The sequence below is a fragment of the Galeopterus variegatus genome, unplaced genomic scaffold (genome assembly GCF_000696425.1).
Source record: "Galeopterus variegatus unplaced genomic scaffold, G_variegatus-3.0.2 Scaffold1097, whole genome shotgun sequence".
NCBI lineage: Eukaryota > Metazoa > Chordata > Mammalia > Dermoptera > Cynocephalidae > Galeopterus > Galeopterus variegatus.
The window spans coordinates 378808-406799 of NW_007727208.1; the positions used below are offsets into that span (position 1 = coordinate 378808).

At 36.3% G+C, this 27992-nt stretch overlaps 2 protein-coding genes across 3 annotated transcripts in view; both read right to left on the bottom strand.

Moving 5' to 3' along the window:
• CCDC110 (coiled-coil domain containing 110) overlaps positions 1-2129 on the bottom strand; it is a 38142-nt gene extending 36013 nt beyond the window's left edge. Inside the window, exon 1 of the mRNA XM_008574762.1 lies at positions 2036-2129. Coding sequence (XP_008572984.1) covers positions 2036-2129 — 94 coding nt within the window. The remainder of the gene's footprint in view (positions 1-2035) is intronic.
• A 1157-nt stretch (positions 2130-3286) lies between these two features.
• The window catches only part of PDLIM3 (PDZ and LIM domain 3), a 30527-nt gene continuing 5821 nt past the window's right edge, over positions 3287-27992 (bottom strand). The window contains exons 2-8 of one of the 2 annotated variants that reach the window (XM_008574756.1): positions 23851-24002; positions 21994-22078; positions 13235-13302; positions 8037-8300; positions 6295-6425; positions 5463-5574; positions 3287-4156 (exon numbers count right to left, since the gene is read on the bottom strand). In XM_008574756.1, the coding sequence (XP_008572978.1) occupies positions 3967-4156; positions 5463-5574; positions 6295-6425; positions 8037-8300; positions 13235-13302; positions 21994-22078; positions 23851-24002 (1002 nt within the window). In that variant the 3' untranslated portion in view covers positions 3287-3966. Of the gene's footprint in view, positions 4157-5462; positions 5575-6294; positions 6426-8036; positions 8301-13234; positions 13303-13680; positions 13869-21993; positions 22079-23850; positions 24003-27992 lie in introns of both variants that reach the window. The other variant, XM_008574757.1, reaches the window with a different exon arrangement.

Consider the following 27992-nt stretch of genomic DNA (forward strand, 5'->3'; position numbering starts at 1 on the left):
GATAACCTGTACGTACTTCTTTTTTTTTTTTTTTTTTTTTCCTTTTTGTCTTTTTTACTGACCGGTAACGGGATCGCAACGCTTGGTGTTGCACCCGCACCGCGCTCAGCCAGTGAGCGGGAACCGGTCTCCACATGGGATCCGAACCCTCAGCAGGAGCGCAGCTGCGCTCCCAAACGGCGCACTCTCCAGTGTGCCACCGGGCCGGCCCAAACCTGTACATACTTCTTCAGATGAATAATTGAAGAACTAAATAAATGGAATTATTTTTATCCCCAAATAAACATTTGACATTTATATAACCTTAATTTAAAATCTATTTATGCAAGATACCTATGGTAGGAGTAGCAATTAGGTTTTAGCTATTGTACTATTCTTTGAGTAATGGATAATGGAATTGTGCTTTAGGTTTTCATAAATTAAGATATGCTGACATGGCTTATTCCTAGAGAAAATATATTGTTGAACATTCTCTGTGTACTTAGACAAAGTTATCAGGTATTTAAAGAGCTAATGGTAATATTTGATTGCATGTTCTGTAATGAATAAATGGTTGGTAATATTACTAAAAAATGTGAAAGAAAGTCATTACGACAAAGCACCCACTTCTTATGTGTACTTTGCTTTAAAATCGATCACATGAAGAATTTTAACTTAAAAAGGTAATTTTGTAAATATAAACAAAAGTCTTCAAAAACGTATTTTGTTATATCTAGTCTTCAACATCTCTTACTTGGTAAGTGCTCAGTAAATATTTATTGAGTTCTCCAAAAATGAAGAAAGACCTGAAAGATTTATTTTGAAGTAGTTATATGTCAGGCAAATGGTCTATTTACTTGAATTACCTGAATGTCCTAATTCTTTCTTCAGTCTTCTTTTTTATGCTTAAGATACTGATGGCACAGCATAAATAAAAAAAGAACATTAGGCCATGATGACATAATAAAGAGTAATGGTTTCAATTAGCAGTTTTTCTTAGGACTGAAATCAGATCTGTTCAAAGGACAACTTGACAAACTTTTGCAACTGAGTTGCTAATAGAAGAGACCTAAAGCTCCATTCTGCTTATCTGGGACTGTTCCCATGTTGGGCAATTGACAAACTTTATCTTACCCAGAGATGAGTAAGCTGTTTGTGGGTCACATTAACGATTAAGCTTTATTCTACTCTGCTTATACAGGTGCAAAAATATGTGATAACTAGAATTGTTTACATTCAATCACCCTATACGTAGAGAGTGTAGCAACTCTATTCTACGTTTACTCTGAAAAATCAGAAATCCTGAGTCCAAAGTTCATAGACGCCAAATTCTTAATCATGGATAGTTTCATTGATCATTATTAGCTTTCATAAATTTATAAATCTAAACACAAGGGCTAGGCTATTTGCTAAGAAAATATATTATTCTGTGAGCTAAATCAAAACTGGTTGGCATTCTTTTTCATGGCATGAGTCCTTTATAGAATTCCTGGTGTGAATCCGTTTTTGAAAGACAGAATGGTAGGATGGGGGAAATATTGCTTTCTCATTTGTTTGCTTTTTAAAAAAGTTTTAATTCTTTTCTATTTCAACATTGCTATTTTCATCCTGTACCTTTATAATTTTAAAACAATTCTCACATAGCATTCATTTCTATTTATTAATTCTATAGTTAATTCCTCTATATGTCTAAATTTCTAGGTTTAATTGTCAAAAGAATAATTTTTATTCAAAATAATGAACATGAAATTTTAGAGCATGCTGCAAAATCCTTTCTCACATAGTATAAATTATCAAATCTAAGCCATATCTCTCCTAAATTACAGATTGTAACTATACTACTTTTTTTACTATAAAAATTTCCCTATTAAACATTTGAACTTAAGCAGTTCATCATGTACTCTCCTACATATAAACACAAAAAATATAATTTTAAGGAAAATACTGTCTAATGTCTAACATACAACATACGTTAATGTATAATGTAATGTCTGATAGACACTTTTCTCATGAGTCTTTCATTCTTACATGATTTATCCTCTTTTTGGTAGAGTACACATATTGTCAACTGTGCTTTCATCTTCCAATTCAGAGATGCTCCATTTCACCTTTTCCAGATAGTAGCTAGCAGACTTGCTGGGACAGGCCATGGCGTGTGCGTGTGTGTGTATGTGTGTGTTGTGGGCATAGTGGGGAGCCTCTAGGGATAAAGTGCTTCTTAAACAGCTTCCACTCAGTCCTCCTTCTAGCAGCCCCACCTTTATCCTCTAACCTGGAAATACCTGTGCTTTCAATTCCCATCCCTTGCCAAGATTATAGAGAGTTCATTGGGTTGGTTTTCAGTTTTCTCCATTGCCACTTTGTATTTTAACTTTCTCAGGTTTTCTAAGTCATTCATTTGCTTTCTAGCTTCCAAACTTTTAAGTTTATATCCTTTTCAGAACAAAATATTTAAAAATAACCTTTGAACATAAATATCATGTATCAAGCTCAAAGTTTGTTTATTTTTTGATATTTCTGTTAATAAATTTATGTTTTGGTGTAGGGGTTGCAATCTTAAATACTTATAGGGGCCAGGTAGGTGTTCTGGCTCCTCTTACTGAGTCAAAACCCAGGAAAGTTCAGGATCAGAAATAATTAATGAAATTTAGGTGACTCCTAGAGCAATAAAACTTGTGTCCCATTTGGGATGCTAAAGTCGAACACTTGCTGCAGGCTAATAGACAGCAGCTGCAGTAGGGTAGAGATGACTGTGTGATAAGGTGGCAAGACAGAGGACCAAAGACAGTGCCCTCCTCCCCATCCCCCTGGCTCCCCAAGGTTTGAACTTTGAAGGGACACTTTCAGAAGTTCCTGTGTATCCCCAGAGAGAAACACAGAAAGGATGGGGACACCTTGGGTGAGAGGCAAGGTAACTCCAAGCAGAGCCTGAATGTAGGACTGCCTGGGCCAGGGGCCAGATGAAGTTCATGTCTGAGATGCAAAGGATCCATTACTCCAGGGATGAGCTAAGAGTTTTAGAGGTGGTGGTGGAAGTGGGGTTATTGGCTGGCCCCAACTATGTCGAGAAAACACATCACAAGTGAAACCATGGATTTCAGCGATGGATACAGGCAGAACCCCAGGAGACCAGCAGCCCCCGTCTTCTCCAGGAGGTCCCCCTAAATTGTTTCCTCCTGGAGATGCCATCTTAAGAAGGAGGTGGCAGTGGTGAATGATTTAGCACAGAGAAATAGCCCTGATGGACTTTGAAACTTCAATTTGACTGAATGATCTAAAAGAGACATATAAGTTGAAAGAGACTATGTCAAAGCAAAAGAAACTTTTAATTTGAAAGAGACTGAATTGCCTTTAACTAGCAAATTTAAATGCCCCTCCCATCAGCAGAAATTTTGGGCTCATAAGGAAGAGTAAGTCAGTGATTAAAAACTAAAGCCACATTTTTCTTAAAATATTTGTTAGTGTCCATGTCAAGATGATTGATCTTTCTCATTGAAGTGTTGGCTTTCTATGAATTCATTGAATGCCACTTCAGTAGGTATTTAAAAACGCTGTATGTATTTGATTGTTGCATCCAGCGGTATAATTGTTTGAATATGAAACTAGAGAAATTCAGGGAATTTCTCTCTGATATGCACTATATAGTTAAAATACATACAGATTACGTTAGAATACAAGATTGTTACTTGATATTTACTACAACTGCAAAACCACTTTGTCAAGGAAAGACAATTAGACTCTCCAAATACCTTGAGTGTAAAGTGTGGAGTTTGACATACAAAGAATTATTGCTTTAAGTGTCATTAGTGCTAGCCCCAAAGATAAAAAGAGTTGCAAAACATAGCTAAATGTATGTTTTTGTCATACAGCAGGTGTCTCCCATTCCTTTTCCTCAATGCACAGTAAGACAAATGTCTAAAAGCCTTGGCTTAAGCCATCAGTGTTAGGAGCGCGTGGTGGGGCGTGCCTGCCCCCGCCTGCAGAGACCTAAGCTTTGGGGTACAGGGTAACCGTGTCATAGCCCTCCGGGGGCCTCGTGCGGGCTCTGGCGTGCGTTTCGCAGTACAGCTCCCCCTCCACGAAGAAGTAGCCCTTTTGCTTGAGGTTGAGGTTACAGTCAGCACACACGAAACACTCGGGATGCCGGTACTTATCCCGGGCCTTCACCACCGCACCCCTGCAGGGAAAAACGAGCTCATGTAAGACAAACAGAGCAAACCTGTGACAGGACACAGGGAGAGAACCTGCAGCTAAGGCAGGTGGTCTCTGCTTCAAAGTCGGGAAACGACAGCCTCCAGCTGTAAGACCGTGCACTGCTGTGGGATTGTGTGTAATTGTCAGGGGGAGTCAAGACACCCGTAATAAACCACCACGTGTTTCTCTCCGAGGACGCTGATTGTGTGAACATTTTTCAGATTTTGAAACAAGTTTATAGAAAAATAGTAGGGGGATCTTTCCCTATCATTTCTTTGAAAGAGGGAGACAGGCTACAGATAAAACAGATCCTGCAAAGGATTCTTATTTGGACGAAGGTTGTTGTCTCCACAACTAAAAGTCCCCCCGAGTGCTTTCTATCTTCGTGGTCCAGCCTCTATTCTATGGGGCAAACAGATCAAGGAGCAGAGACGGAATTCCCAGGGAGTGGGGATACTTACCTCTGCTGTCAAAACAATTTTCTCCAATTTAGGAGCAATAATTGCTTTTGGTAATGTCATGAACTATTTTATTGGGATCCTTTCTGCTCCTGAGCTCCCTGCTCTGCTTTTTCCTTTCTGTCCTACATTCCTCCCTTTGCTCTAACCAGGCTTATCTCCCACTTCCCTGCTGGGATGTATCCTGGGTAACTGGACAGATGGTGCCTCAGTGTGGGAGCTAATGGAAGGGGACAGAATAAAGGGATGAGAGAAGTGGCTGCATGAGACATAAGCAGTGGAGAAATTAGGATTGTCTGGTTCACTTGAAGATTTGAACCAGCAGGTGCAGCGATTCAAACAAAGTCCCTTGAAATGGAAGCTGGCTGTATTTTTTAAAATTACATTTCCACGTATGTGTAATTGAAGAAATTAGGTAAAGCTAATGTTTTAATTAACAGTGTGATGACCCCTGTATTTGTTTCCTTGGGATTACACTCATACAGAAAAAAGAACTATTCAAAGACTATCCATAACAAAGGGAGGGCTTTTTGAAGCCAAGTCATGATTCTTAGAAATGATTTTTTAATATACATTTGACACATTTTTTTTTCCAATAGAGTATACTTGAAATTATACATTAAGATTACTGATTCACATATGCCAGTGTTGGGGTACATCTAAGGAATGCTGTTCAGATGTGCTAAATGTTATGGACATTAATATTTAAGTCAATGAATAGAAATTTAAGTTTTTCATCATTGCCTTTTCTATGTAAAGCCTTAAAGCAGAAGAAACAGAGAACTGCCACCAAGATTTATAGTGAATTCCCAGGTTAAAAATGAAACTTACACAATGCCACTCCCACATTTGTCACAGAGTGGCATCTTCTGTGCTCCACCAGCACTGCCGTGGACTTTTGTAACCGGAGCTCTCACACTCCGAGTTCCAGCAGGACGGTCGTCTGCAAAACAGAGTGCTTCCATTTATGGCAAGGCAACAGCTGGCTGCAGTGTGTACTTTGCTTCTATTTTAAAGTGTGCACTTTGACCTGAGGAATTCTTAAGTTGCATTGCACTATCATTTCAAAAGGACCAGGTCCTATTCAAGCACGAGACACTTCATTCTGAAATAGGGCCTTACAAAGCAGAATTACTTAAAAAATGTTGTTGTTGTCGGAGGGAACTCTTACGAAACGCTCATAGGAGCAGAGGGCATTTTTCACTTTTTTTTTTATTGTGGAAAAATATACGTAACATAACGTTTATCATTTTAACTCCTTTTAAGTGTGCAACAGTGGCATATTAAGTTGTGCAAACACTATCGAGATCCATTTTCAGAACTTTTTCATCATCCCAAACAGAAACTCTGTACCCATTAAATAATAGCTTAAACTATATTTTATGATTCATAAACTGAGCTAGCCCTTGACTACCATGGATGGAATTTGTCTTTGGTGCCTTTTAATGCCTGGTTTCAGTTAGTGGCTAACTGGACACATTCTGGAAGCTCCTTTCCTAAATGAGGCACCACCCAAATCGTCTGGGCAAAGACTCATTTGATTACTAGTCAGAACCAATTCTTAGACTTTCATTCCCAGTATGTTTACTGCCCTTCCCTTCCTGTGCCCTTCCAACAGCCTCCATCAGTGATGTTTCTGCAGACGTTAATGGTTAATGCTCACCAGGACCATCGTTCACTAATTCCTGGAGCACTCTGAACGAGCCTGACTGTCGAGGCTGAGTAGGTTCATCCCGATTGTCATGGAGCATCCGGTACACATCTGACTGGGGGGGCACCGAGGCAGTGGATTCACTGAAACACAGCACGGGGGGCAAAGCATCATCAGGAGCATTGTGGGCACCAGGTGTGAAAATGCCATAGACGTCAGTAAGCAGTAACCACTAGATTTACAGCAACTCCTGAACAGAGATTTTGTATTTTCAAGTGAATCTCTATTACAATGAAAAATATGTGAATTCATGTGGGTTGCCTTAAAAATGTCATTGAGCAATAAACCTGGGAGTCATGTCTGCACTTCTTCATTTGGCAAAATACTTTGGAGGGAAACTAAATGGCGATTGTTAGGAAATCGAAATTTTAAAAAACCAAGACTTATGTCTGATGGGTGTATAATTAATTATAGAGGTGAACAAAATTAACCTGTCTTAGAGAAAATACAACAAGCACATGATAGAAAGTGCAGGAGTGAGCCCAGTTTGATTATTCTCAGTCATAAAATTGTCAATAAGATTCAGATTCATTTCTGATATTTAACTGAAAATATATGGTTAAATTTTGTTTTTAAGGTTAATTTGTTAACCCCTGGAAATAACAAAGGTATCATTTTGCTTGTAAATTGAAGAAATTCAACTTCTCAGTGTTTGAAAGCACATAATATAGAAACTTTCATTTTTATGCCTGTTATGTTGAGTATATTTTTAAATAGCTACATTAAAATTCATTTATAGTAATGATAGCAGCTTTATTTTAATATGCTTTCTACAAATATATTCATGATGAACAATAAAAAAATTTCATAATACTACATGTCAGGTACCAAATACTTTATTATTTTATGTTATTTAATTGCATTATGCAGAAAAGATTTGTTATGTGCACATATTTTTATGACCTATGTCATATTTGAAAATAATCTTATGTATCTGAAATTTATTACAAAATGCCTTTGAGATATACTGTGCTATAATCAGCTCAATGTATTTAGCCCAAGAGATATCTTTGGAATATCATTACATGGCACTCTTAAGCAGTATAATACTTTAATTTATGAAAAGTGATTCTGTAATAGTCAAAGAAGTAATAAGATTTTATCCTATAATAAATTTTTTTAGTCAAAAAACGATGCTTGATGGCAAAAGCACTTTGAACAAATATTCATAATAAAGAAGAAATTAGTCAAAATAGAGATCAATGGAAATTGTCTACATTAATAGACTGAGGGCATTCACTTATAAACCTTTATGCATGGTAAAAGAATTACCTGTCCATGAGCTGCCATCAGAAGAGAGAAGAGGTATTATCTCTTATAAAACTCCTCTGAACCTCCTACCCCCTTCTTAATTTTTGACCCCCAAAGGACAGACATAGGGTACACTAGATTATAAATCACTTTAAATATTACTCCAGACATTTGTAAAGTACACTGTAGCTTTTAAAAGACATACGCTTTTGTTCCTTACATGGTTTCATTTTATCGCTGTCTGTCACATAAAGCTCTTCTTAGATAATTCTTAAAGTCACCTCTATCATCAGGCCTAAATATTTGCAATATATCCCTAATATTGTAAAAAAGCTTTTCACATAGCTTTCTTTCAATTAAGACAATGTTAAAAGATACCACTAAAGCTGACATTGCTCATGTATTTAGTTAATATGCCCATGGTTCAAAAAGACTCATATTACCTCATTGAAGGTGTTTCCCCTAGAGCTGTTGAAACCTGACCCTGAAGGGTTTCCATAATATTGTCATCTGAGTACAACTGCATAGGTGTATTAAACTGAGCATGTACAATCTTCACACCCGGAAGTTCCATTTCCAAAGGAATGTTAGGGGCCAGCTTAGCAGCAACTTTCAAGTCACCTGGGCAAATAGTACTAACAGTACTGACAGAAGAGGGGGTGCTACGTCCACTGGCACAGTCAATACCGGAGGGAGTACTGCATCCACTGTGTTAATGACCACGTTACACAGAGATGACACAGAGAACCAGAAAATTCAGACAGAAGAACACACAGAACAAATACAGAGAGATGAAAAAGAATTGAAGACAAAAAGTAAGAGGTGAATGACATCAAACTAAAACAAAATGTTTATTACTGGCTAGAATTTGGGAAACATGTTAAAAATTCATGATTGAAAAAAGTTTAATAAAATTAAAAGGAACAGGTGATATTGCATTTTTTGGCTCTGTTCTACTAGGCAATAGGTAAGTCGAGGATTACAGGTAGAAAAAGTTGCATATAAAGTAGAAGAGAGGCAGCTATTCTTGTTTTGTAAAAATGGGCCAAATAATTTTAAGCTTGACAATATTACAGACAGATGATGGAGGAAAATTACATTGGCTGAACATCATTTTACGTTATTGCAGTATTTAAAATTAAAGTATTGGAATGGCCGATTAGCTCAGCTGGTTAGAGCATGGTGCTAATAACACTGAAGTCCAGGGTTTGATTCCTGTACCAGGCAGTTGCCAAAAAAAAAAAAAAATTAAATAAAGTATTAATAAAAGATCCTTCATAAATAGTAAATGAATATGCAGCATGAAGATCCAACAAAATATTTAGGCTAAACATTTCAAAACAAGAAGTATGTTTTATGTTTGGTAATGCAGTTGAGCATTAATTAAACAGTACTTGGCAACTTGTAGGTTATGTCATAAAGATTACATTTTAAGGCTATTCTGTAAATATATTATTGTTACTATTTCAATATTTTCTATTTTTATTCTTTCATTTTATGAAGAATGCACTTAAAAAACTATATGGTGGTTTAATACAGGCCCTAAAAACAGCCAGTACTGGCTTGTCACCTTGAAATTAATGATTAGAGGGCAAGTAGGTTGGTCTTAGACTTTTTGGGTGCTACCGGGGGCTAAGATATACTTCTTTTCTACATAGACATTTCATGTAAGATTTTGGAAACACACATATATTTCCATGCATGTTGCTCATTTTCTTTTAAAGACAAGTTGTGGGGACTTATTACAAACACATCAGAAAGGCCAGTCATGCAGATTTAAGCCTTGGGGAGACTTCACATTCTCTGTGAAACTGGATAGGTGGCCAGTCACGACTGACATGCTGTAGCTAAAAAGTCACTTTTTTACATGCATTTGAAGTACACCAAGAAAAATGCATTTTATGAGAAAGTAGAATATATGAAGAGAATTTTTAAAAAGCATAGTCATTTACGACAAAGCAAAAAGAAGTATTAGCATTATGTAAACATCTATCATGCCTGCCAGTTAGTGTTGCTGTAAACTCAAGACAGAGAATGGGTTTTACAGTGTTTCTCTCAAAGCCCGTGTTCTCAGGTCTCAAGTATGGCCCCATATCTGCATTTACTCTCTAGAGATACTAATGCTAACCTCAGTCTCCTATAAAGATAAAAAACCAAATAGATAATGGGCAGTGATTTCTTTGGCTTCATCCATGCTGCAACCTGATTAGTCTGTACAACACACACCACTAAATGGATTTTTTAATTCTTTTGTCTTGTGTTACCCAATTTAACTACCTATACAGCCTAAACCAGGCAGGTAAATATGGACTTGCTCCCTCACTTCCTGGCTGTTGAGAACCTGTTTAAAACTCAATCCATACATTGGTTAGACCACATACCAAAAGGTCAGGTGGCCTATTCATCATTTTTGTAGGCTCGGTACTACCCTGGCTCTTGAAATAGATTCAGCTGGGAAAAGAATAGAAGTGAGTTTTCAGTTGCAGTGCAGTTTAGTCAGGATCATATTGATTTGACCTGAGTGTAATGAAGCTTATGAAATTGTAGTTTAGGGATTTGAAACACTGAGTTAAATCTTAGGGGACTTTGAGCTCAAAATAGTAAGCAATTCAGTGAGCATTTATATGTACTCTCACTCTGCTGTGCGCCAGGTATAGAGTATGATCCATTTAGAACCTACAGCTATACTTTGCTTTATAGTCGCAATTAGTAATCTTTCTCTATTATTACTGTTCTTATAATATTCCTGGTTGTACATATAATTTTAGTTAAGCAAGGATCATTCTTCTATATCCTAATTCCTTTATTATTCTATTTAGGGGCCCATGTGTACTGAATAGATGGGAAATAAACTCTAAGCAAACAAGAATGACCTTTTATAAATTTCTGGGACAATTTAAAAAGATCTCTTGAACGGATACTTTAAATAAAATAGTTTTCATGGACTCCAGTCACTGTGGATATCATCGTGGGTCACCATGGTCTATTCCTGATGACCTGGGAAGGTAGATATTAATGAGACTTCCTGAGGCTGACTTAGTGACTTGGCAAGACCAACCATGAAGTTGGCGATGCACCCAATTACTTCACACCCAGATTAGTCATTCGACAGAGAACTAATTTCCCTGGGTTGTATACAGACTGTTTTGGGGCATGGTTCTGGAAGCAACTGGGCCCAAAACCAGTTTCATTGGATTGAATTTTATCATTTGGATCTAAAATACCTTGTATATATTTTAAATTATAGCTTTAACCCTTAAAATTTTACATATTTGCATATGAAAACACCAGTCTTTAAACATGCTTCAATTATGATGAAATAATTAAAATAACCATAGCTAGTTGTAAAACCCCAGGGAGGTGAACATATTAACAATTTAGTATGTCCAACTTACTTCTGATTAAAGAAGTTGTTCATTTATAGTGTAGTTATAGCTTGGTATGTAGCCACTCAAAATTCCACCTTGATGAGGAATTGTTTGGGGAGAACAAGAAATTCAGGAGCCAGGGCAATTAGTGAGGGGGCACAAGAAGAAAGGAAGGATAGAAGAGGTATTTTTACAATTCTTTAAGATTTGTGCACTGGCACCTGTTTTTTATGCAAATTCTCATTCCCCTTCCCCTCTTCCAAATTCAGCTATATTAAAAGGTAACTTCCAATGACAAAATTATGAGTGGCCTGTCATTATTACCATGTTTAAATTAAAATGAAAATCTAAAAGAAAAGGAGTATACATCTGGGTCTCTCTGACTTTCCTGAATTTTTATAAAATTAAATGTATTATAGGTCTTTAGCAAAGGAAGGATATGTATTACTCTAATGTATCATTTTATTCAAGGCTTCTAAAATCCTACAGCTCAAGTTAGTGGACTTATAGTCAAGCTAACCTCAGAGGAATGTGAGTCTATTCATTTTACTGTGTTTCTTTGGGAAGTTGTATATGTATTTATTCGACAGTAAAATAGCATTTCTAACTTTTTATCCAGTGTTGTGTTGTTATTGGGGATGGGATGGTGTGGGGAAGCTACTGAAAATGGAGAAACAGAGAAAAGATACAGAGGAAAACAGAATGGGAACAAGGGAACAAAGAGAAGTGAAAAAGGACTGTGCAGAGTTGAAGTATGAGGGGGGGATAAAACTCCTGATTTTTCTTGTCACTCACTCAGGACATATTGTTGGGTACTCTCAAGATTTTATTACTTTATCCCATGAACACACATTGAGCATTTATTGTGTTCCAGCATCATTTGTAGGTGCTGGGGATATACCATGGAAACAGTCAGACAAGGACCCTGCAGATGTGAGTTTATATTCTAGAGGGGGAAGACGTATCTGATGGTCATCACCTTTTTAGCATCTTTCTTCTGCTTTCACTCCAGGGCTCCTTTTTGGGTATGATATCACAAAAATTGTCTAGCCTCTGGCTTATTAAAAGGTCTGCATGTGGAAATGTATGAGTGTATCAAGTGATGACTGACCACCTACAGCAGGAGTCATAAGCTCAGGTGTCTACAGGAGCCAGGAGGGTCACACATATGTGAAAATGGGCCAGGTATTATATACTTAGGAGTAGTGGGCATTTTGACAAGCTGGTGAGATGTCCCATCTGAAGGTACTTAAATTCAATTTTTGCTTTAAAACAACAGAAGGGTTAAATACTTGTAAAACATGCCCGTGAATTGAACCCACCTATGGACCGCCAGTTTGGCACACTTGATGTAAATCATCATTCAGTGTTTCTAACCTGTTAGGATCAATCCAGTCTAACCACCAACTTCCTGGGCTGACTGATTTAGCTGAGGTCAGAGAGATGAATTTGAGGACTGCTAAAGTCACTATTTTCTGATGTGGCAATACACGGCATTAGTTTCTTTTCCCTAAGGCTGGAATTCAATATCTAGAGAAGACACTTGAAAAGGATCATCTGAAAATCATCAGTTTCTCTGATTGATAGAAAAGAATTAAGAACTTGCTCATTAATCATTCCAATTTGTACATTGTTGTCCATGATGGTAACCGATATATCTCCCACTCTCCCAACTCTTACATTATATTTATTTTCCCCCAAGTGGAAAAGTTCCTTTTCAAGTGGCTTCTCTTTCTTTGCAAAGATCCATACGAATGCAAATTTATTTTTATGTCACTGTAGAATTAGTGAGATTGGAAGGTGCAATGAGAAGCAAATACTCAGGAAGGTTGACCAGATTCTTTCAATGTATAAAGCGACACGAGCTTTCCCGTGTGACCCTCTGCTGCCTTACTTCTGACCAGGGGCTGGTTTCCATTTTTGTTCCTGCTGGCTGGGCTTTCCTGACCTGGGGTAGAGTATGTCTGCCTTATTCAAAGGTCAACGTGTTCTGGATGGGATCCCCAGAGCAGTAGAGGTATTAGTTATAAATATACCTAGTGGTGATTGCATAAAATTTCACAGCTCTGTAATCTTGTCAATATTTATTCTTGGAAATTGAGGTTATTTGGCTACTGTTCTCTGCTAAGTGAGTTTGTTTCTTTTTGCTTTTGAAATAAGCTTCACAGGGAGAAAAGTCACTCCAAACATCTAAAAGTTACTTTTCTTGGCAATTAGTAAGAATTGATTAAAGAGGCATGCACTCCAAACTTCACAATCTCAGAGTTTTTGACCTGGTTCGGCCTGGGATTATGAAAGGTTTGGGCCGAATATTGTGCTTGTGTTCAAAGTAGTTCACATCCTGTAAAAACAAAGGTTAAAAAAATCCCTCAGTGGAAGATTAATATTTTTAAAATAAAATTACATGAATGATAATTGTACAGAGAGGATTATTTACCACCAAACAGTGACATGACTAAGAAGGGTGTTGATGGACCCAGAGCGATTTCTTCTTTTCAACCATCTATTCACTAAAGGTTCAGGAACTGGCTGATTGGGCTCCAGAATAATTAGAACCATGTTAAGCATTTTAAAGATGCTTGTCTTTACAATAAAAATCTGATAGTGCCTTCAGGAAAGTAAAAATAAAACAGCAAGAGCTGGACTTTCGAAAGGAAGAGAAACCGTATACTATCACTGGTAAGAACATTGTGGCCAGAACGGAGAATCCAGTACTTACTTTTGAGGCGAACTAGGAATGAGACCTCGCAGCTGTCCGTGAAGCGCATCTTGTATATTGCTAGTTGAATAGAGCCCAATTGGTGAGTTATAGGAAGCGCTCACTACCTGTCTTTTGTCATCAATGTTTGCTGCTGCAACAAAAGGCTGGGCCCTTCTGTTGTGCGCGGTACCAATGGGTTTGAATTCCTGTACAATGGCAGACAAAATACACAGAGCCACAGAGTGCACAAGGCCGTTAATGAGCGAAACTGACAGCACCACTATTGTTAATGAAGGCGTCTTTCCCCACTACGAGGTTAATGGAAAGGTTAAAAGGGGGAGTTAGGTTCAAACCCTTCTACCTTTTTCTCTGAAATTTACATGTACTGTGAGCATCTACCAAATGTCAAGGTGCACAGGAATTGCCCTTACTTCAAATATTATAAAACAGTTCAAGCATTGTATCTCTTGTCTGCCCCTACCTGACTTCTATACCTAGAGCTTTTAAGAAATTATGTCTCACTTGAATACAGAAATTTTGTGTCAGAAATGAGATTTTTGGCCTACAAAAATTATTATACTTAACATTTTCTCACGTAGAACTTGTTTATATTTTCTCTTCTATTAATATGTTAATAGAATTTTCCCTACTTTAGGAAATGAGGGAATAAAACAGAAAGGGAATGAGCATTAAAGAATAACCTGAATCATTTTAACTAAACCCATTATAACTTCTGTTTTTTTCTTAATATCAACAACAACAAAAAACCCATCTTTTAATTTGGATTAAATTATAACCTTAATTTTAGAAAAAATACTTTTAGAAGATTTTTTCCTTATAAAAAACAGGAATAACATTTATAGAATCCTTTTCCTTTTTTTTTTATTGTGATGATTTCATGTTGTGTGTTTTAAAAACTCTTCATGTTTACTTACCCTAGTCCTCAAAAGATTAAAGTCAGTAATTCAGAGATAGCTAATGTGGTGATTCACAAAAGGATTTTCACTTTATTGCTTGGGGAAAAGGACCGAATATCAGGAATCCTAAACCCTGAGTTTGAAACATGCCTGAATGATCTGAAACCTATATTATATTTTTTAATGTAGGTATCACGTTTTCCAGTTTTCATGTAGATTTCTAATTTTGTAAAGCTTTTAATTTTTTTTCTTCTAATCAACATAAAACCAAAAGGGAATGCTAAAATATATATGAGCACATTCTCTTTCCAGACTTTTCTACTCGGCAGAATTAATAAGATAATCTTTATAACGATGTTTTCACTCACACATTCACATCAACTTCATTTACTTTTGTGAATGTGCCACCAACGTTTCACACAGATTTCAAATAGTACAAACATGTATCACTATTTGAAATGTTACTGGAAAGAGATCATTTTCATTAAAAACAAAAGATCCTGCACTATTCCTGTTCACATCATTTTTTCTTGTCATTATAGATGAGGATGTTGTGGGATGGTGCTTTTCTGTTAGAAAAGAGACTGTCAAAAAAAAAAAAAAAAAAAAAAAAAAGGGAATTTTTTTTTCCAAGGGGGGGAACCCGGGTTTTTTTTTAAAAAAAAGACTGTCAAAAAAAAAAAAAAAAAAAAAGGGAATTTTTTTTTCCAAGGGGGGGAACCCGGGTTTTTTTTTAAAAAAAAGACTTTAAAAAAAAAAAAAAAAAAAAAAAAAAAGAGGAATGCTTTCTTCCAAGGGATGGAACCAGCGTTTTTTTTTAAAAATAGAGATTCTTATGCCTGAGAACATGAACAACTTCCTGCAGGGACCCAAGCTGCAAAATGCTTTCTTTTGGTTCTCCTGAGCAGTAGTCATTCCACACACTCCACTTTCCCCATCTAGGCCTATTGGCAAAGGCCACTTTTTTTTTTTTTGGAACATAGTTATGACAGGGCAAATGAGGTTCAGCCTCAAATACTAGCCTACTGAGTCTTTGACTCCAGCTCTCCCCAAATCTCACGATACCTGAGAATCTGCGATATGGTAAAGAACAGCTTTTCTCTCATCTACCTTGGACAGCATATTTTAACAGCTTTCTGAACCTGAGAAGAAAGTCTAAGTTGGATATAATTTAGCCTATGATTCAGTAGTGTGATTGCACTGGCTGATACCTTGTTCACTTAACTTTTTCCCTCCATGATAATGGCTCACTGCTGCGGAGTTGGTTGGGTGGCATTATGGGTGCTGCTATTTTGTAGCAGAATGACTGAAACAACCAAATGTGGTTGTAGAAAAATGCTGAATCTTAGAATATGTGAGAATGTGTGTGGCCAAACATTTATATAATGGTACAATCCGATTGTTTTTGCTGATTTAATAACGAATTTTAGATTAGCTGTGTTTTATGATTAACCATTATTACGGCATGAAAAAAGAAAACTGAAAATAATTGTAAGTAATGACAATGTCCATGATTCAAGCCTTTGTTACTTTTTATGATATAAAAGAAGACAGAAGGTAATTGTCTAATTGCCTAATTTAGTTTTGGTGGATTATAAATCTCTCAGGCTAATTAAAAAGTGAATTAGGCAGGACTGAACAACTCAAGCTTTGTGGAACTAGTTGTTGTTGTTGTTGTTTTTTATACAGAGTATGGCCTGCCTTAAAGATCTTGGTAAGTAGAATTGAATTTACAAAAACTAGTTAACAAAATTTGATGGCTTTAAAGGGGAAAAAAATCTCTGCACTTATTTCTTCTTAGGCTTAACATGATAAACATAGTAGTTGTTATCCTGTAAATGAGGCAACGTCTCTAAAAATATTTATGCATTAATAATCTCTAGTAGTATTTCCAAATAGCAGCACATAAGTTAGTCAGCGCCAAGTCTTTTCTTTGCCATTTTCAGTTTTGGTTATACATATTACAAAGTTCACAAATATGTAATTTGTTTAAACAAATCATTTTATTTTCTACTCAGATCATAAAAGTATTTCTAATACAGGCTTCAAACATTTAGGCTTTGCAAAGCATTAGTTTATGAGCTTCTAGAGTTGTTCCAAAAAGCACAATGAAGTGTATACACCAAAGGAAAACAAGGAATTTAAATATGGCACTGAGAGACAACTTTCTATCCAAGTCTTACATCATTGGTGATGAGCAAACATAATCAAAAGACAAAACCAATGAAAAGTTTGATGTTCCACTTTAATTCCTTTTTATTTTTCCTGGAAAATCATGAGTTACAGAAAATACTAGTAAGAAATTTATGTAGCAGTTAATACTTAGTCCAGCTCTTGTGTTTGTTCTACCCAGACAAAACCATCCAAATGATTCTTATCTCTTAGGAATTCAATAAGTAATCATTACCATTTTAACACATTTTAAAATATTATTTTTAAATGTTAGGAGCTTATATTAAGGAATAATATTTTGAATTAATGAAATGCTAGAGCTGCCAGAGTAAAAACTAAGTAACTTGACAGAGCTCTGCTAACACTGGGAGAATGCAGCTTTTGATAGCAATGACGGCATTGGAAGAAAGTTCACCTTTAAATTTCTTACTTGAAGAGATTGACCACAGATAAAGATTCAGGTAATTACCATCTCCAACAGAAACAGCACGTGTGATTCCATGTATTCATATATATACTCGTTTATGAAAAAATGGTGGAGAAATAAGAGAAACAAACTATATAAAGAGATCATATATTTAATCAAGCCACAATGAGAAAATGATTATATTTCACCACGTTTAAAATTTATGAACAATCACCCCCCCTCATGCTCATCCCTCCAATGAAGGGTAAAGTCACCCTTATAATCATTTCTTCTCCAGTGACGTGTTTCAAGTTTTTCCCATATCTCACTGGGGAAGAGTTTGGGATATGGTAATTATAAGAGTTCGTTTTGTGCAGGCTTCCTTCCAGTTATCAAGACATTGTAGATTAAAGTTAATTTTATGAAAATATAAATGACTTCAACCCATATGTCACTTGACTGTCTATGTAATACATCTTTATTATCCAATCTTCATAGGCAAGGATACAATCCTTTATATGGAAATGGAGATAGCTTAGTTCCTGTTTAGAAAAGAACCATTTTTGTTTCTAAAAACATCTTTCCTGTATTGTGATATGCACATTATACCTTTGAGTTGTTTGACTAGCATTAAACAAAGATGAGGGTAATGCTTTATTTGAGAATGTAAGCTTTGAAGAAGCACAAAGAACTCTAACAACATACCTTTAGTCTATAGCAATGCTTTGTATAGAAAATGCATATGCCTGCTCATAGAGCATGCACAGGATTGTACGGAAGGAGTTTATTCAATTGCTGGGATTGATTTAAACAACTTCTAAGGTCCCTTTGAAGCCTAAGATTCAAGTCTAAATTCATAAAAATAAAATTGAACTATTTAATAATAGTATGAACAAATAAAAAAACTAGATATTAAAATTTTATACCAATTATTATTGTAACTCTGTAAAAAAAAGTCCCCCAAGCCTAAACCTATGCATAGGGAAAAAAGACCAGAAATAAACATGCTAACATTTTATTATTTGTGGCTGAGATTGGATGGCAGAATATAGTTTTTTTCAACAAATAAGTATTAGTTTAAAAAATTTTTTTTTATTCCAGCAGCAAAGGTCACATAACTTAAGTTTGTTTTGTGTTGAGAAACTTGAATTCGAATACTGTATTGCTCAATGGCATTTTACTATTCATTTACAATGGCATCTTAAAGCATGATATATTAATGGCATTTGTGTCTCAGATTGACACATGTTTGTTGTCCAGAAGATTGCTCAATTTGCAGAGCTCTTATTAGAAGAAAAAGGGGGGGGGGAAGGCATCTTTTGTATAGCTTTGTACTACTAAAAAAAAAAAAAAACAGCAAAACAAATATAACCATAGCTTAGCTTCTCTCCAGTCTCAGTCCACAAGTTAAACTCACTGATTTTTATCACCACATTTGTTCTAGTGTATGCTACAGGATTTTCAGATAACAGGGGATGCATTGAAATTTAGCTGTTTTATGTAGGGAACGTCTGCCCTGAAGTACCAAGCTATATAAACTGGTCATGCAGAAATCTGGCCTGAGAGTCTCATAAGGAATAGAAATCCTCTGGTCTATTAGGAGAACTGATATTGTTCTTATCTCTAAGCCCTTCAAACACTGGCCTCTTGGAGAAGATGCCAATACGAATTAGCCATCACTCAAACTAATGGAATGCTTGAAGGTTCTGTCTGATTGGCTGAGATAGCCCTTAACCTAATCTTCACCTTTTTTAAAAAACCAATCTTATTTCCTTTTTCCCATTTGTAGTATCATAAATATTCATATTTTCTAACCCCCCAATGCAGGACACATTGGCTAATACATGATTGCAAAGAGGCTGAGTATTTAAAATTAGGATTACACCTTAAAATCCAATTCTTAGAATAACCATAGTCATAAGTTAATACTCACAGATTTGCTAAAGAGGTGTCTTCTAGAGCTACAACTCAGAGAATTACCCTTAAGCTCCAATTCTGGAGAGATGTTAGCAAAACACAGGCTCCTATCATGGCCTAAGCTCATCTTCTGCTTAATTAATACTGGCTGAATAACCCACATGCCAGAATGGAAAGTGCAACCATGATTATGAATCACTGGGGCTTTGCTACTTTGGTTGAATCTAATTGGCCCCATACCTTACATCTCACATTAATGAAAATCAGGTTTAAAAGTTAGGAGAAATTTTGAATGGAAAAATAATTTGCAAAAGGGTTCAGTACAATTTTGGATGTGTGCTGTATATGGAAAGAGAAATGCAGAATTCTATTCAGTTTGTCCTGGTGATAAGAAAAGATCGGGTGGTCAATAAATGCTTGTATATGGGCCTTAAATTTTCGTCCCTTTTTTTTATTTTTTCAAAGTACCATATAGTCTCTTTTTCTCATGTGTTGCCTCCAAGCGATGAATTGACGGGAGTGAGAGGGAGCAGGTAGGCTTGGGTTGTACTGTGAAGCACTAAATACACGTGTTAGCTTTGCCTCAAGAACTTTATTTTTTGTTTTTGTTTTTTTTTCCTTTTTGTCTTTTTTCGTGTCTGGCAACGGATCGCAACCCTCAGCGTTGCGCCCGTACCGGGCCGGGACCGGCAACGGGATCGCAACCCTCAGTGTTGCACCCGCACCTCGCTCAGCCAGTGAGCGGGAACCGGTCTGTATGTGGGATCCGAACCCTCGGCGGGAGCACCGTTGCGCTCCCAAGCGGCAACTGTAGCAGTGCGCCACCGGGCCGGCCCCTCAAGAACTTTATTTTTTCTTCCAAATTTTTTCTTTTTTCAAAGAAAATATTGATTAGAGCTATTGTTATTCACCAACCCATCTAGTATGCCAGTGGATCCATCATCAGCATTCAGATCCCTTCTCAATATAATTGTTACCTGTCCCATCCATTTTGGCATCTGCTCACTTGCCCTGAAGAGCAGAAAGTTTTTCCTAACCAAAATATTCCACTGTACTCTCAAGATCACTTTTACAATGCAACATATGTGCTGGTGCAGAGCATCATTCTGAGACTAGGTCCCAAGACTGGTCCTGAGCAATATTAGAAAATGCACAGTTTATGTTTAGGCCCTCCAGTTCCTTCCATTCATATGTCAGCGATTTATTGAGCTGTGGGGGACTCTGTGAGGGAAGACCACAGACTCAGTTCTTGTCTTCATTAATATTCTGTGTTCTGCTCACTTCTTTTGGGGCCTGTTTTCTCCTTTTGCTCTTAGTGATTTTTAGGCTCTGAATTTACCTTCCCTTCAGTCAAAAGACCAGGCAAGAATCTAATAAACTCATTTTCTGTAACAATTACATTACATGGGGTATTTTTTTCTCCTGGTGGGATTGTATTTTAACTGGAAATAAAGCTTTGATCTAATGTAATTTGCAATGACCCTTGTGAACATAAGGAGGAAGGCATTCCTGGCCTCTAGAAAGCCCTACACATGGTCAGCTTCTATCTGCTATGGGTTAAATGTGTCCCCCAAAGGTTCATGTATTGGAAACTCAACCTCCATTGTAATAGTGTTAAGAGGATGAGAAATTCTATCATGGAAATTGAAAGGTGGGGCCTTTAGGAGGTGATTGGATTGTGAGGACTGTACCGTCTGAACTATAATGGAACAACAGAAATGGACTAATACACTGTTTTACCATTAAGCAAGGCCACGAGGCTTTCTGATCACAGCCTGGGGCAGAGAAGTACCCCACTAACAATAACAAGAGCTATCTCTTGTTTGAGTATCTCTATAAACAATTCAATGTGCCAAGTTCTTTGCAAATTTTATTTTATTCAAATCTTTGGGAAGCCCTGTGACATACATATACTGATGTTATTCTACATCTATTTTACACAGAAGAAAACAGATGTTTATAGAGATAAGTAGAAAACTTTAAGGACAAGTTCAGGAGTTGATGATCTTGGAAGGGGAAACATTGCTGAAGCATAAATTATAAATACGTTTTCAGTTCATTTTCATCAGGGATATAAAAAAACTACACGCTGGGAATATCAAATAAGTTTGATAGAAATACTTGTTTCAAAAGGGACAGTAAATTTATATCTCTTTCTCTATAAACCTTGAGAGCTTCTGAGCAGAGGTCTAAAATCTTTTTCTTAATTAGATTTTTCAATACATCACAATTGAGGCATGATTTAATCTCAGTTTTTCAAACCTTTTGAAAGTAGACATGGTCAGATAAGCATCAGATTATTAGATTAATTTAGCTCCTTAGAGTCGCCTCAAGGGAAAATCCCTTATTTATTTATTTATTTTTATAATTCAGCTGCAATGGCAGAATATCACCAGTTAAGCATAATGCAAAACTCTCTTTAAAGAGTAAACCTGATTACAGAATGCCAGAACTGAGAATTAAAGAAGGATGTAAAATAAATTCTGGGCGAAGACCTCAAAGAATTGAAGTCCACAATACTAATAACTATTAGATTAGAGACACCTGTTTCAAATGGCAAAGCCTGTTTTTGTTTTGTTTTGTTTTAACAGCTTCAACTTCTTAGACTGCCTGATGGTCATTCAAAAGAAGTTCATCATAACAAATTAAAAAAAAAAAATAAGTGGACCCTATGTAGATTTAGCCAAATTCTTCTGGATGAGAATATACTTGTCTTTTAACAAGATGTTCTCCTAGGCATACTACTCTTGTCAGTGTAGAAAAACACGGATAATATAAATTAATCTCAGGGAGAAAAGACAGACCATGGCTTCAGCTGGTGATTTGTTTGAATTTTTCTATTCATCTCTTCTTCCTCTTGGAAGGCAGCCCCATCATTTAAAAGAAAATATAATGTAATATTTACTCTAAAATTCATACCTGTGGTTCTGCTTCTAAGTTGATTTTGTAAGGATGAGCTTTCCCATCTTCAGATACCTGTGGAGACCATAAGCGAGTTTCTGCCCTGTAAATAAAATAAAGTTTATGAACTCCAAGTTCTAATGGTGCTTCCACTTTCAGTATACTTTAATTTCCCATTATGTTTGTAAAAATACTAGCAGTTCTCAGTAATTTCAGCAAAGGAAATATTGTTTGCTTATTATTCTGTATTTTTTTCCATCCAATTAGTCTTGTATTTTTAGTGTCCTTTTGGAGACTCTAAAATAGGTCAAAACTGCTTGGAGTCCACTGTGAAGTTTCTGGAGAAAGCAGGCCTCCAGTGCATATGGGAAATAGTTCAGGAGACAGAGATTCTGGAGGCACACCCTACAGATGACCACAAAGCAAACTCCCTAGTCTCCCCCACTTTCCTCCTGTCCTACAAAGGCCACCACATGAGACAGTGAGTGATTTGCCAGGTAGATTTGCTCCTGGCATCAAGGAAATGTGTTGTCCAATCCTTCTCATGCATCTTGGGACCTTGTAACTCCTAAGGGACTGTATGCGGGATTGGCAGAAACACAGGTCATACACACACAGGTAAAGAATCTATTTCACCCCATGAAACAGCAGATTGACTGACTGAGCCTTCTGTACCACAGCAGGGAAAATTGTGAACACAATAGCAACAAGATAAACACACACTGGCAACCATTACAACAAATCGTTACTTTCATGGTTCAGTTTCACATCAGGGCTTGGATGCAAGAGATAAGGTTCAATTTCCTTATTTTTTCTTTGGTCAGAAATGTCTCAGTATGTAACACGCACACATGCACTCTCACACCTTATAACATTTCTTCTGGGCCGAATTTGGTACAAAACAGCCAATGGCATGTAGGATATTGGCATCCAATTGTTAACAAAATCACATTTTGGCAAGTCAGAAAATATTTTAAGGAGAATCTTTAAATTCCATTCCATTCTCTACCACACTAAGGAAAGCAATACACCTAGTCATGCTGTTCAGTGTTTATGTGGCTAATAGTTCTATTTCTCTTTTTTTTATCTTGCCAACACTTTTTAATTTCTATTTTTTTATTGAAACATAACATAATTGTACATATCTGTGGGGTACAGCATTGAATATCGATATCTGTGTGCAATATGTGAGGCTCATATCAGGATAATTAGTATATTCAACACTACACAATGTAATCACTTTTTGTGGCCCTTTACCAATTTCTTGCTAACTGCCACCCCCCCTCTCCCTCTCCCACCTCTCCTTTCTTTTTTTTTTTTTTTTTGTTTTTTTTGTGACTGGTAAGGGGATTGCAACCCACCGGCCATCTCTATATAGGATCCGAACCCGTGGCGGGAGCGCTGCTGCGCACCCAAGTGCCACACTCTCCCGAGTGCGCCACGGGGCCGGTCCCCACCTCTCCTTTCGAAAGTTCAATGAGTTATTGTGATTGTTGCAACTTTCTTTTTATTATTATTATTTTTTAGCTCACATTTATGAGTGAGGACACGCAGTATTTCTCTTTCTGTGCCCTGGTTTATTTCACTTAACGTAATTTTCAAAGTCAATTAAGTAGGTTAGTAAAAAATTCCTTTTGCCTCTTTCGTTATTCTGACATTCCAGAGAATTCTTTTTAGAAATGGTTTATCAACAACTATTAGATTGACTGACTGTGGTGAAGAACAGACTAAGGTGGAGGATATTTTAAAAAACCATCCAAATTCTAGGTCCTGTGACACTCTTTCTCACTGAGAGGATGAAACCATTTATAGTTCTGGTTCAGGTTCTACTGCAAAACAGATCAAATTTTAACACCATTAATTATTAAGGAGCACCTGTCAATTTTGAGACACAGCTGGTGTGTTGCTGCTTTAATCCTGTCCTGTGCATCAGCATGAGTCATGGACTCTGTACCAAAGCCATCAATAGCCACGATGACATCTCCAGGACACAGGTTGGCAGCTGCAGCCTTGCTTCCTGGGGTAATCTGCAAGAAATAATGGCGTCATTTATAAACCAACATTCTGCAAGATCCTGAGTTTTGTATCTTGTGCCTGACATTTGTATTTTAGCCTGGTAACATTTTATATGTTTCAATGGGCAGGAAATCTTAAATCTAACTCTCAATTGATCCATTGTGTTAGCTCTGTTTTCCCATTGCATTAAACAATTTTGTTTCTTATTAACCACATTTCACCTATCCTGGCATCTCTTATTCTCTTTAAAAGATCTACCATAACTCCCTGTCTGAATTATATTTTCCTTGTATTTTTTTTTTTTTTTTTTTGGTCACCCAGAACTCTATTTGGAGTAGAGCTTTACCACATTCAGGCAACTTTTATATTTGAATTAAAACTACTTTAGTATTCCTATAACTTGTCATCTTTAAAATTCACACGAGGGGCATACAATGGACTGCTAAAGGTCAAGTGTAAGTTAGCATGAGTGTATAGAACCCCTGGGAACCACAGACTCAAGGGGAGTTTGTATTCATTCTTGGTCCCTTCACCATGAAAGAACAGATGGAGCAAACAGAAAGTAACTAACAAGATGGTAGATTTAAAATAAACTATATTAGAAGTTACAGTAAATATAAATGGTCTAAATACACTAATTAAAAAAACAGAGATTGTCAAATTAGGTAAAAAGAGTAAGATCCAATTTTATACTGTCTATGAAAAACCCACACTGTTATTTTTGGGGGAGGGGAAAATGAAAAGAAAAATTTTAGGATATGGGGAATGTATGTTTTTTCATATTTTTAAATGTTCAAAAATAGAAAATTTGAAATTATTACTATGCTGAGTATTCAATTAAAGGCAATGAGTATTTTGATCTCTATACCTACTCTGAAGTTTTCTGGGTAAATTCCGACTACTTAGCTCTGCCTAGGTCTCATGTAGGTCTTACCCTGCCTCCTCCTTTAACATTATCTTATGCCATCCCTGCAACCATGGTGCTGTAGCCATTCTGATTTCCCTTCAGTTCCTCAAGTAGGCCAAGCTTGTACCCTCTTTAGGGCTTTACACACCCTGTAATTTCTGCCAAAATTGCTTCCCCCACTCTTCACCTGGTTGTTTTTCTCATCCTTTAGGTTTAGACTCAAAAGTTGTATTCTCAGAGAGACTCCCCCAAACATCTGAAGTAGCTTCTCTAGTTCTTTCCCCCATTATTCTTCACCTTTATACCCAGATCATTTTCTTTATAAAAATAATTTGTACTACTATGTTTGTTTATTTACTTGTATATTGTCTGTTTTCCCAACTAGACTGGAAGCTCTTGAGTACATGTATAATATTATATATATTCCTAATGCTTTACAGTATATACCCCAGTGTTTGCAATTAATCAATAACTAATTGAGGAATGAATGAAAAGGCCATCTAAATCAGAGCTTATAAAACAAAAAGAGCTAGTCCCTACATACCCAAAGATTGTGGCAATTAATGTTAACCTATTATTGTTACATTTTGAAGTTCCCACTATTTAGAGCAGAATAATATATAAACCTGACTTAAATCTCAAACTGCTCTAGGAATAAACTAGATTGTTTATTCTAGTACTTTACTTGAGGATCAGTCATTAATTCATTCTTTTCTCTATTTGTTCATTCTAGCTATCTATTCTATTTAACTTTGTGACTCTAAAGGGGGTCCAAATTTATCTAAATAAATAAAATTGCTAAAATAATAAATTCCCAAGTGTACTAGGTCTTCCATCTTGTCACTAAAATTTTTATTTTATTTCTGTGATCATCTCACTGTAGTGATTGTAATTATCTTCCACAGCAACAGTTGATAGAGGCTGAGTGAAGACAATAGGGGATTATCACATCTTAGCCTTTGGGAGGCATTTCATAGCTGTTTTCCATTTAGAAAATCTCCCAGACCCAGAACTGTTAGAAAAACAAAAGTTTCCACCCCCCTTGTGACTTGGAGGGATAAAAATAATCTTAAACTTTTAATTTTCTCTAGATATAGTTTGTCAAAATCTGTACTTTCTATTTTTAAGCTTGTAAGACCAGAATGCTTTTCTCTGTTAGAACATGAGAAAGTGTGGCTCAATGTGTTTGCTTTTAAACCCTCACTTAGCTTTTTTAATATACTTAAATAGATTTAAATAATATAACAATGCTGATTTAGAAAAGCCTAGCATTATTTTTTAGTTCTGGTTAGGATGAATGGGGCATAGAGTTGTGTGTGTGTATGTGTCTATACACATTTTAAACAGGGACATCTGAACACACATATTGAATACCTAAGTTGTATATCTTAAATATTGAATGTTACTGAAATTTATTAATAGTACTAAAAGTTAATAGTACCATCTTGTACTTATGCAAAATGTTATATTTTCAAGTTCCTTCCTATAATTATGACTGTTACAACAACTCTCTAAGGCAGGCTGGACAAAAAAATACTACCTCCATTTTTCACAGAAGCAGAAATGTCTAGGTAACCTGCTTCCTGCTAGGTGGGGAGCAGGTGTATAGCTACATCACCAGATATTTCAGAAGTTAACTAGGAAAGGTGATTGACAGTGATGGCCAGAATTCCCTTCTAACTTTGTATTCAACCTGGTAACTGCTGTCCTGGGATCTCCAATGAGAGAGTTGATAAGAAAGAAAAAAGTAGAGGGAGAGATGAGAGAGAAGGAAAACATGATGCCTTTACTTCTTCCTAGTTTTCAAGTTCTGCTAAGCTAGTTATCAGAAAGTGACTGCTAAATTGGCCTGGCTTAATAGATATTAAACTATCTTCTTAATCATAAGAATCTATTATCTCCCAGCATTACTTTATATTATTACTTTATTATATTATAATATTCTTACCTTATATTTGTATATTATTACTTTGTTATTGCTCACATTTTATTATTACTATGTTTTCCCAAATTAGGAGACAAGTTTTTCAATGGATTTATTCTTCAGGTTCATTAGGGTCTCAAATAACAAAAGTACTAGAGAGATAATTGGACATAGTATTTCAGTCAATCACTCAGCACCATGTTTTCAAACTTGTCTGATTATAAGAATCACATGGGGTCCTTATTGAACATAAAGACTCAGATCCTACTCCAGATGCCTGGAAGCAGGAATCAGAATCTTTAGGAGAAGAGCCAGAGAATTTGTGTCTAACAAGTGCCTCAGATGATTTCCATTATTCACATCAACCTATTTCTTGGGTCCGTGTGAGGGGAAAAAAAAAAAACAATTTAAAATAAAGATAAAGCATCTATAATGTCCCATTTACTGTGGGAAATACAGGAAAAGTCCAAGATGTAGTCTTCATATGATTTACATCTTAAGAATAAAAATGATTGAAATAGTTATGGAGCAAGACAAGTATATACTGAAGAGCTACACTAAGGGTGAGGATCAAAATTGTGAGAAGCCCAAATAAACTCCACACGCCTCCCCGGGCATCTTAAACCCTCCAGCACCTGGCTACGATTGACATTTCTAGAGCCCTACGCGATGCCAGTTATATCAGACTCTCCACATGCAGCCGGGCATGGGTATTTCAAAACTTATCTGGATGATACTAATGTGTAGCCAGGGTTGAGAAATATTATTTTTATTATAATATTATTATTAACAGTTACTATCTTGCTTAATTCTTAAGGCAACCTTACAAAATAGTTACCACTATTTTAAGGTGATAAAACTAATGCTCAGGAAGTATAAGAAACTTGTTCAGGGTCACATATCCAGTGAAATTCCCACCTGGGTCTGTCTCATTTTATTTTATTTTATTTATTTATTTATTTTTTAAATATACTCATATTTTTATTTACTTAATAGTCTTTTTTTTAAAATTTTTATTTTGTCAATATACAATGTATATGATTATTATGGCCCTTCACCGACACCTCTCGCCCTCCTCCCTCTCTCCCCTCCCCCCCAAGAATGTCCTTTCCGTTTGCTTGTTGTAACAACTTCAAAAAAAGTATAGTTGTTATATCTTCTTCCCCCCCC